At 33.8% G+C, this 11,174-nt stretch overlaps 1 protein-coding gene across 4 annotated transcripts; it reads left to right on the forward strand.

Annotated features, from left to right (window-relative positions):
- The first annotated feature begins 1,251 nt into the window (after positions 1–1,251).
- LOC105130083 (MORC family CW-type zinc finger protein 3-like) lies at positions 1,252–10,851 on the forward strand. 4 transcript variants are annotated; one of them, XM_011032419.1, is made up of 15 exons: positions 1,252–1,474; positions 2,528–2,560; positions 2,821–2,893; positions 3,479–3,632; positions 4,480–4,856; positions 5,012–5,195; positions 5,311–5,412; positions 5,493–5,822; positions 6,395–6,478; positions 6,576–6,734; positions 7,237–7,320; positions 7,996–8,133; positions 8,889–9,001; positions 9,914–10,053; positions 10,472–10,851. In XM_011032419.1, the coding sequence occupies exons 2-15, from the start codon at positions 2,536–2,538 to the stop codon at positions 10,570–10,572; spliced, it is 2,064 nt and encodes a 687-aa protein (XP_011030721.1). In that variant the 5' UTR covers positions 1,252–1,474; positions 2,528–2,535; the 3' UTR covers positions 10,573–10,851. The 4 variants fall into 4 exon arrangements, with proteins under 4 accessions (XP_011030721.1, XP_011030723.1, XP_011030722.1 ...); XM_011032421.1 differs by having other exon boundaries at positions 1,252–1,400; XM_011032420.1 differs by lacking the exon at positions 1,252–1,474 and adding an exon at positions 1,506–1,525.
- The last annotated feature ends 323 nt before the right edge of the window (positions 10,852–11,174 follow it).

Genomic DNA, 11,174 nt, shown 5'->3' on the forward strand with positions numbered 1-11,174 from the left:
TTAACTAAATAAAAATATAATTTTTAGATGAAAAAAACATTTTATGGTTTAAAAATCTGAAAAATACTTTTCATGAAAGATATAAAAACTAAAATGAAACAATTCTTGATTATTTTTATTTATATACAAACACACATATATCGATAAAATGCTTCCAGATACAATATTATCAGAAAATAATAATTTAATAGTATATTTATATAGAAAATAATATATTAATATATATTAATATACAATATACAAGTATATTAATATGATATATTAGTGCACATGATGCTTTAATTTAGATTATATTGCTAAAAAATACATTCAAATACAAAACATATCTTATTATACAATAATTATATATTTTAAATCATATGAATTGTGTTATGAAATTAGGATATAATAAAAAAAATAATTTTAATGGTCACCATAAACCAACAAATGTATAATTGTCTATGATATTATATTTAAAATATTTACATCTTGTAAAAAAAAACTACATATAAATATAGTTATGATAATTTTTTTTTCATTGTTGCACTTTTTTTATATCTTATTATTATTTTTATTAAATTATGTGATAAGACAATTACATGTAATTTTCCATGCACATATGAACTTCAAAAAAACATTAATAAATGATTTTTTATTTTTTTCTATGTTATGGCCAAAACATTTAAGCGTTTTCATCTCAATTTTTATAAATTATTAAATATAAAATAATAATTTATTTTTAATAATCCACTTTATATTAAAATCATTTTCCATTAAAATTACTCTCATCAAGCAACCAATTTATTCATCATGTGTGTTCTAGTCTTACAAGAAAAACATTTAATTTAATAACTTTTAAATAAATGAAAAAAATAACTATCTTTTCTCATCTTTAAAGTGGAAAATAATAAAAAATAAAATAAAATATTATTATTTTTTATTTCTCATATATAACCTCTATCTAATTTTTTTAAATAAAAAACTTATGAAAAATTAAAGGGTATAACTTTCTTATCACCTCATAATGAAAGCCGAGAGTGTAGTTTCTTTAATATTATTAAAAAAATTTATAATAAAAAAAATAATAATAATATAATAAAATTTATAACACATTAAAAATAATAAAATTATCTTATTTTTTTTGCTTGTCTTTTTATATAAAATAAAAAAAATTATTTAAGCTTATATTTCATCACCGGGATGAAAAAATATACCTTAAGACTTAAGAAAATGTTTAAAATTACTCACTGTCACCGCCCACCAATTATTCAATCCAAAAAAAAAAAACAGCGCCCTCAAATCTCTTTCCCCTCCGGTCCCTTTCGAAACAAAGACAAAACAGCCAGCAGGACGTGTACTTTCTCCACCACCACCACCACCACCACCACCGCCACTACTCAGGAAAAACGCCGCACTGAACGGTGCCTACACTCTCCTCTGTTTCTACTCTCCCTCTTCCTCTCTCACTCTCTTCCTCACGTATCTTCCTTTCCCGGTTAGTTATTTAAAGTTGTCTTCTTTTCTCTGTTAGCAGCATTAGTAGTTAGTAAAAACCTCCTTAGCTTCTTGTTTTTGTTTCTTTCTAACTTCTTAGTTCTCAAAGTATCAATTTTTTAAAACTAATTTTAGTGTTTCTCGACGATCACACTCTCTACGTATCCGAAAATATTAAGCGAGAAGGTTTTTCTTCAGAAAGAGAGAGGAGGAGGATTTTGATTTTCCTAGCAAGTTAGCTTCTGTATTGCAACTGGCTTAGTCTAGGGTTTTTGATTTTTTTTTTTTAAATCAGTCGTAATATTTTTTTATTCTTTCAGAATGGGATTGCATGGTGCTACATTTTGATTTTTTTGCATGTATACTTGCCTTTACATTTAGGGTTTCTAAGTGACCGTATACCAAAATTGGAAAATTGCGAGTTTGATTACTACATTTGGTGTTTTAGACGTTGTTATTACTTAAAATATGATTTTTATCTGGATTATGAGTAATTAGGTTTCTTGTGTTTGGGTGAGGATTTATTGAAATTAATATAATGTGATTGTATAGATGGATTCATTTATTCTATGCCTTTTGTTCTATTCATACGCATATGATATGCATTAAATTGATATTTCATGCAGTGATACTATTAATTTGTTGTTAAAGCTCAATGACAAACCTTTGTGGAAGTTGTGATTGTGCTCGAATTCTAGTTTGGTTCTCTGTGTATTCCTTTGTGGAAGTTGTGATTGTGCTCGAATAGTTTGGTTCTCTGTGTATCTGGCAACGATTGAAAACAGGTTAATCATCTTATGGAAATTCAATGCTGATTCCTTTATGGTTAAGAAAAGTAAAGAAAGTTTATTTGTTCGAAGTTGGGAAGTTTCAGTTTATTTTCAAGAATTTCTGAAGAAATGGCTTGAAGGGATGCCAGTTGACTGTGCACCATTTCGGAGAATAGTTGATGCTGTCGTTTGTTTGTAGTTCTTAACAATGTTGTTTGCTTGTGCTGTTGTTTTTGGTTTAACATTCCATTATCTTATGCTTGGCATTTGGTTTGATTTGGCAGGTTTATAAATGGGAGAAGCAAATCTGGCTCCAGGTTAGTTTTTATCCATTTCTGTAATAAAAGCCAATTTTGTTACGTGATAGAGCGTACCCGTGTTGGTGTTTGTTGTGTTGATATTTAAAATACAAATGAGTGATGAAAGTGGCAAGTGCCCTGTAAGTGCCAAGTCAATATGAACAATGTATTTAAATACTATATAGAAGCTGTGTTTTGGATTCAGAAATTCTTATTTCTGCATCTGGAAGGTTTCTTTGCATGAAGTCTGTGTTGACATGGTAATTTTGATTTTCCAGACCCGTACGTTTTGCTTATGAAAGACAACAAACCTATATGCCGGACACAGTGCCTAAAGCCTCCTGCAGAACTGTATGTGCTCATTCTCTGGTCATTTTTTTTTTGATACTATTTTCTAAACTTGTTCTGGAGTGTAATTAACCGCGATTCATCACCACATCATTAGTAGGTAGAATCCGGGGCTCACTGTATACCGTAATGGTTGGTTATGGTCTGCTGTACTTTGAGTCATTTCTGTGTAAAAAGATATTTATCTGTAAAAAGGAAAAACAAGACTAAAGCAAAAGGCTTGTCCTATAGAATCAGGCAGAGAAAATACAAGAAAAAGACAGGTCATTTTGCTAGTGTTCAACCATGTATTGATCATGAATTAACAAGAGCGACCATCCGGGTGATAATACTAATACGAGAAACTGACTTTTCTTTTCGAATGCTCATATTCCAGGTTGTTATAGTCAGGTAATTGCTTAGTTCTCTGCAGGAATTCTGCTGTTAAAAGGGGTATTTGTTTTATATTTTTTGTTATCATGCCATTACCTTTTTTTATTGTAAGTGCAAATCACTGAATAGATATACTTGTTCGATTCAACATCTGAACTTATCCAATAGTGTTGATGAATAGAAATTTGAATTTTCTGACTGATAGATAATTGTCAGGCCAAAATGCTGGAGTTTAAGTGATATAGTTCCAAGAGCCAGGGTACATATCCTTGGTGATCTGCCTAGTTGCTTTTTGAGTCCTGCTCCAGAGTCTTCTCGTGACAGATCTGAATGGTGCAGATTTTTGACTTATCTTCGAAAGAAAGACTCGGTAAGGGCTGCCTATTATTTCAAGACTGGAAACATGTCTTGACCTGTTAATAATTTTAATGACTTATCCATCTGAACATACTTACCCTGTACTAGCCAAAAAAAAAAATGTAAATTGAATTTTTTGCTAGTTATCTAAATTTGAGCCATAGATCGATAGCATGGGGTCACTCAAATAACTACAGTTGGAATGCTAGTGGTGCACTTTCCTTGTGTAACTAATATATAAACTGAAAAATAAACGGAGACCATTATTTTGTGTTAAATAGGTGTGCCAAACTGACACATACTGGTTTATCAAATGGATTTCTTGGATTCTCATGGTACCTGTTTGATAAATAAGTCATGCTTGTGTCAGGTTTTGATGTGAATATTTGATCTGTTGCGTTTGAGTTGACAGTTGTCCAAATGATTTTACCTCGACTGACTCGTGGCACAAATTTCCTCCCATAGTAGAAATACATACTTGCAATTTACTATGTAATACACTGTTGCAGATGCCAACATTGATCATTATTTTCTGGATGAAATTTATTCAGTCTTGATATTTTAGCTTCCTTTAACTGTTTTTCTTTCCCCCCCTCCCAATGGGTATTTTTCTCTAAATTTCAACTTTTCTCTGAGTAAAGGAGCACTACAACCATTGATCTTTCTGTAGTAAAATTTAGAAAGTAGTCTTTATCTGTGCATGCGAAATGGAGAAAGCAAAGTCCATAGGGTTAACTTCTACCAGTTTGGAAAAATGAGGCTTACTTTTTATGTTGATTGAGTTAAATTTATCACTATTGGTGTGTTATGTTTTGTTCCCTGAAGCATAACTTATAGAACTGACACCATAACTTTTGTAGGTTGGAATTGCAAAAGTTAAGTCCTGTCAATTCTACATACTTCCTCCTGATGAAGACTCAAATTTTAGCCATGTCCAAGTTGTTTATCGGGTGGAGAAAACATGCAGTGGGAATGATGGTCAAGAACACTGTGAAGATAATGGCTCTCCTAGTGACAGGTTTCAAGGCTCTCTCGAAGATCACCATCGTGGCAATACTGCAACTGAAACTTGTCAGAGACACCAGCCTCTTGCTGCGAAACAGGTTCCACCATCAGAGAAAAATTATGCTCAGGCACATCCAAGCTACCTGGAAACTCTTGGTCAAGTGCATTATGCATGGATTTTTGGTGCAATAGCTGAGCTTGTTGATAATTCCAGGGATGCTGAAGCAACTAGGTAATTTAAATTGAGCAAGTTGGTCAATTATTTCTTTTCCTCTTCTTTCATATACATAAATTTTAATTTGTACATTTGCATTTGAATTGTCTTGGTTTCATTGTGTTATTGATTTTGTTAGATGTGCTTCTAATCTCTTGGCTTATTTTTGACAGACTGGACATTTCTATTGAGGAAATATATTCAAAAAGAGCTGGCAAAGAAATTCCTATGCTGTCAGTTATAGATGATGGTCATGGCATGATCCATCAAGAGGTAGAGAAAATGGTTTGTTTTGGGCACAAGAAACCTGAGGCCGATGATCCAGATCGCATTGGAAGATTTGGTGTTGGATTTAAGGTAGCCTTTCTTGCTTTTATGTTTGCGGTTCTAGTACTAAATTGTTGTAAGTGCCTGTAAATTGTATTTATCAACTACTAACACCTATGCAATCATCTGGATGTGGGTTTCTCAGACTGGAGCAATGAGATTAGGCAGGGATGCTCTGGTTATAACTCAGACTAATGATTCCAGATCCATAGCCTTTCTTTCACAATCTTTAAATGAAGGAAAAGATGTACGCAGTGACCTACTTCTGTTTTTATGTGTTAATTAGCTTTAATATTTGTTTTGTCACCTTAATTTTTTATTCTGCAGAATCTTGAGATACCCATTGTAAGCTACCGCAGAAAAGGACAGTTTATGGAAGTTGACACTAGTGTCCAGTCGGAAGCTTTAGCAAAGTACAACCTGAAAGTTATTAAGGAATTTTCGCCTTTTGATAAATATTTGATTGGTGCAAAAGCAGGTTTATTCCGTGAAAACCGTACAGGGACACAAATTTTCATATGGAACTTAGATGAATGGGGATCACAATATTGTTTGGAATGGGATCGTGGATTGACTGGTGGGAGCTCCTTTCATAAAGGTGACATTCTGGTCCGTTCTAGAAGGCTCAGATCTCGTCCTGGCCAGATTAGCAAAACGGTAGTGTATTCTCTTCTCTTGATTTAGTTTGATAGTGAAGTAGAAACAAGTAGCTTTGGTTTGCGATGAACTTTGCTTCATAGTCAATGGATAATTAACAAGAACATTATATAAAACTACTGCTAATTTGAAATGGCATGGTTTTGAAATTTCTCACTTTCTTTTTTCCATCACTCTTTCAGAAGACCTGTTACTGCAGAAATTCTTTGTTTTCACTCTTAGAAACAAGTATAAAACAAGTAGCTTTGGTTTGCGATGAACTTTGCTTTGCGGTCAATAGATAATTAACAAGAACATTGTATAAAACTACTGATAATATGAGATGGTATGATTTTGAAATTTCTCACTTTCTTTTTTCCATCACTCTTAAAATTCTGAAAATCTGTTATCGCAGAAATTCTCTTCTTTCGCCCTTTTTTTTCTTACAATTGTTTTACTCTCTCATCATTTACACTATAATTGCCATGCATGTCACATTGTGTCGGGAAATATGTATGCAAATGCACACCATGTGCCTCAATGTCTATGCTCTATATTCAATCTCACTTATCTTGTGTTTTCTTTAATTCTAGGTTTTTTTAGATTACTCACTTAGGTCATATCTTGAAGTCATCTTCTTAGTTCCACGAATAAGGATTTATCTGCAAGGTTCATTGGTATGTGCTTGTTAATAAGATCTCTTGGTTCTTAGGTAGTGTCTGTTATTAACTATTTACCTTTCTCATTTCATATTGGTCATTATCTTTTGAGAAGGTTAAAAGTCGACCACTGGCAAAATATTTGAATCAGACTTCGGAAGCAACTGGTAGCATCATGGGGAAACGTGTTCATTTAACTCTTGGTCGCTCTCAGTTGGAATTTGAGCAGGCAAATTGTGGAATATTTTTGTATTGGCATGGTCGATTAATTGAGGTGAATTTCTGTTTTATGATGTAACTTTTTCCATTCTTTACAACTTGTGACATGCCTTCTTGTGTGTTTTCACTTTTCTCGTCCTTTCACCTATCTTCTTTAATGACATTGGAGCCAATCGAGCTTTGGTTTGCATTTTATGATGCTCATTGAAATGTATATTACCTTTCTGTTCCTTGGAATCATTTTTCATGGTTAATCAGTTTGCTAGGGCTTCCAATATTTCTATAGCTGAGTTTCAAGTTTACATTATATTAACTGTCCAAAAAGTTATGTTAACAGGGACCTCTCTCTTTCTAACCGGAAGGGAGATGCTAATCATGAATGCTCTTGAATTTGGTTTTTAAACAGATTTTTATATATGATTATAGTTGCCTTTCCATTTCTTCCTGGGGCAGGATTCTTTTTCCCTTATAATCTCAAATCAATTCCAACGCATTCCTTTTATTAATGTGCCGTCAGGTTTCATTGTTTCAATCTGACATTTGTCTTCCCACTGTAGGCCTATAAGAGAGTTGGTGGCATGATTCACAATGGAGATTGGGGTAGAGGCGTGATTGGTGTCATTGATGTTACTGATTTAATGGTAGCAATGTTTCTTTTTAGATATTTTCAGTTGTTTAGCTTATTTGTATGTTCTATTTCCCATTGCACGTTTGGTACAGGATAGAGATGCTTGCAAGAAGACTTGCTTTCTTAGACTGCATTTGGTCTCGATTGGTTTGAAGGACATGTAGACATATATTTCTTGCAACACTATTATGTTTGGTAATCTAAAATGAGCCTGGATACCTTTACTCTTTTCTAGTCGTTGAAAGTCTGGGATAAATACTTGAAGTTTACAAATAAAATTTAATTGTGCATGGAGTGCTATGTTGCATGGATACAAACAGAGCAGAAATTTGGAGTTCATGGTCCTGTTTTATACATACAAAGTAATAATATGGATATTATGCTTACAAGAAAATTTGGTATATCTGTTCATACAAGATCTTGAATGCCCTTGCCTCCAACTTGCATTCATTTTATAGGATGCATGAGAAGATAATGATGCTGGTATTATTATAGCACCAACTGAAGTTTTCAGCTTTCTGTAGCTATGATGGTGGGCTTATGTTTTTAGTTTTCTGATTTTGTGGAAATTGAAACTGAAATCTAACTCTATTAATTAACCAAAAGCTGGTTGATAAAACCAAGGATATGTGTATGTCACGAATCTGTTCATTTCAACTGATAAACCTATTTTGGCAAACTGGAACAGAATGAAGGAAATGGCCGGGTGGGCGTGCATAATGCCAAGCAATCTTTCCTTGATTGTGAACCATATGCTCGACTAGAGGCGTGGCTGGGAGTGAAGGCAGATGAGTATTGGACTAATAATTTTGAAACGCTGAAGTTGGTAAGGACCTTTTATTTATTGTTGGATTTAAAAAAAAAAACAATTATGAGATCAGTTTTCCGCCACTGATTTTCTGTGTATATGTTCTTTTAGAAGTTTCTTTCATCAAAATGCAACCTTCATCATACTGATGGATGCTCTTAAAAGATTTTAGAAGATATATGGCATATGTAGAACACTTTATTTTGCCAAATATAACAATGAATGAAACAAACATAGTCTGACAAAGATGGATTAGTCGATTGCTGGGAAAATAGTTTTCAAGTCTCTTTGAAAAATGTCTGAATGGTGGGTTGATGATGCGACATAACAGGCTTACTGTGTTGCTATCCAACTAAGAAATTGACTCAAGTGGCCTGGTGATATATAGTGGGGACATTCTATTTTAGACATGCAGCTTGTTGCCTTGTTCTACTTTCTTCTATAATCTATTTGAGAAAAATGTTGTTTATTTCTTCTAGACACTTTTGTCCTCCAAATTTCAGTAGTAACCAGCAAGCATAGAGGTTATGTATTGGGAAGATGAACTATCTTTTGATTTGCAATGACTGGTTGCCATGTATTTTTAAAATGAAACAATCTTAGATTTGGGATTGATTCAAATATTGAATAGTGTGGCAAGAACTTTTTCTTGTCAGTTTCCCCATTTTTTTACATTCACTCATAGCGTGTTCTTAATGAATCTTTATGGATTTCCTTATTTTTTTTCCAGTTTCCCTAGACATGTTTCATTTATGTACTCTTTACTTCTCCAGAAAAAAGGTGGTTCCCTGTACAAACCTGACCACGAATGGGTGCAGTGTGATAAGTGCAGGAAGTGGAGGATGTTGAGTTCGGGGTTTGATGTTAAAACATTACCTGAAGAATGGTAATTGCATTTCATCATATGTTTTACTGTTCATTTGTTCACAGTAGATCATTCATTCATATCCTTGAATGCTCTTTCTTGTGCTTGTCTTGTATAGCATGATTCATTATTATCCAATACTCTTTTGGAGAAATACTTGTGTCAAAAGACAGGAGGATGTCTTTTGCCTTTTTTTTGGCTATTCTATGTGGTGAAGGCTGCGATTCCTTCTATCAGCCAGGTCAATTTTGTAGTAACTTTGTGGTTGTATAGGAGAGCTGGATCCATTTCTTTTGTTGGGAATGTTTTGAATTTTCATTGCGCCTTGGTAGAATATAGTTTGCGACCTGGCAGGACAAGGAGATCAATTCATCAAATTTGAATCTTGAGGGTGGATGGTTGACTGATACCCCCTTGTCCTGGATGCTGTCAACCAGGGAGAGGCTTGCTATCACACTCCAGGAGTATGCTCCGCTGTAAAGGGAAAAGTCTTTTCTGGTCCCCAATATTCATCTCACCATAATAGATCTTTGCTTAATGTGACAATGTTGTCCTTTTCAATTGGATGCGACATTGTCTTTACATGCCTTCAGCTCCTCCTGTGTCCTTACCTGTTGTCATCTGTTGGCGACAATTTTTTCTTTTCCTGCATATTCTGTTTGTATTATGCATTGGCTCTTCCCTGCAGAGGAAACAATGAATGTCATCTTATGCTACCTATATAAAGTTTATTTGGATGAACAAAAATGGTGACTTAGTATGCAACCTGGAGATTTTATTGAACAATATTAGCAGACATGCATGTACTTGCGTTCATTATGAGAAGGATTGGTCTGCATTTATATGCATCTTGGTGTCCATGGATTGTATGCTTGTTTTTGTTGAACAGGTGATAATGCATCTTTTTTTAACTGTAAGGTTCTATTGTAACAGGTTTTGTTATATGGGTCCTTTCAATGGATCATGTGAAATTCCGGAGCAAAAGGTTGATCGTGGGGTGATCACAGTGTCTGCAAAACAAACTAGACAGGATATAAAAGATGTTGACGATGATGCTATGATCAGTTCAGATGGTAAGCCATCAAAGTCTTTTATTAATAAATTTTGTGCTGCGCCAGATAATTAAAATATCTTCTGGGATGGCCTACACTAATGGAAATTTTGTTTTTTGCAATCACATTGCTTGTCTTTGTTTCTCTTTTTTTATCCCTTTTCTTTTAGTGCATCGATTCATGAAAGTATGCTTGGATTTCAGTATGTTAGTATCCAATTCTTGGTGTACTTTCACTCTATCACTTCTGATATGTTATGGAAAAATAAGCTATTTTTATGATGTTCACTGTGCAGTTAAAATATGATGCTTGATTCAATGAACAAACCGCATTTTAACCATTTTTGGTTATGCTAATGTCAAACGGTGTTAAATTGTTCCAGGTTTACTGGTGACCAGTTACCATATCGATTCTGTTTCTGATACTTGGTTTGTAATAGGTATTAGCGATGAAGATTCTAATCAAACCGAGAGGGATGGCAAGCGAGATTTAAAGAGGTTAAGGAAGGGACTGCCAAGGGCCTGTAAGAAGGGACCTTGATAACTGGTGGTAACTCTGGTTTTATCAAATGTTGATACAGCAATAGTTACGACCATTTTGTTTTGAAATGTGCGTTAGTGCAATTGCATAGAACTAGAATACCAGAATAGGTCACCAATTCTCCACATAAATCATAGCATTCCAACTGTAACTAGTTCACTGGTTTTAACCTAGTCAAACTATACCATCTTTTGTAAAGAAGAGCAACATCCTGTTCCTGAACTCTAGTTACTTGTGTTTTACTCCTCTTAAGGTATAAAACTGATTTTCCTTGCAGTACATATTGAGTTGCAACTTCCAAATCACCACCCATTTTAAGTATTATGGGATTTTACAATTGTTCTTTGCCGCATAGAACTAGAATACCAGAATAGGTCAACAATTCTCCACATAAATCATAGCATTCCCACTGTCCAATTGTAACTAGTTCACTGGTTTTAACCTAGTCAAACTATACCATCTTTTGTAAAGAACAATATCCTGTTCCTGAACTCAAGTTACTTGTGTTTTACTCCTCTTAAGGTATAAAACTGATTTTCCTTGCAGTACATATTGAGTTGCAACTTCCAAATCACCACTCATTTTTAAGTATTATGGGATTT

This window comes from Populus euphratica, unplaced genomic scaffold (assembly GCF_000495115.2).
Source record: "Populus euphratica unplaced genomic scaffold, PopEup_1.0 scaffold95.1, whole genome shotgun sequence".
Classification (NCBI taxonomy): domain Eukaryota; kingdom Viridiplantae; phylum Streptophyta; class Magnoliopsida; order Malpighiales; family Salicaceae; genus Populus; species Populus euphratica.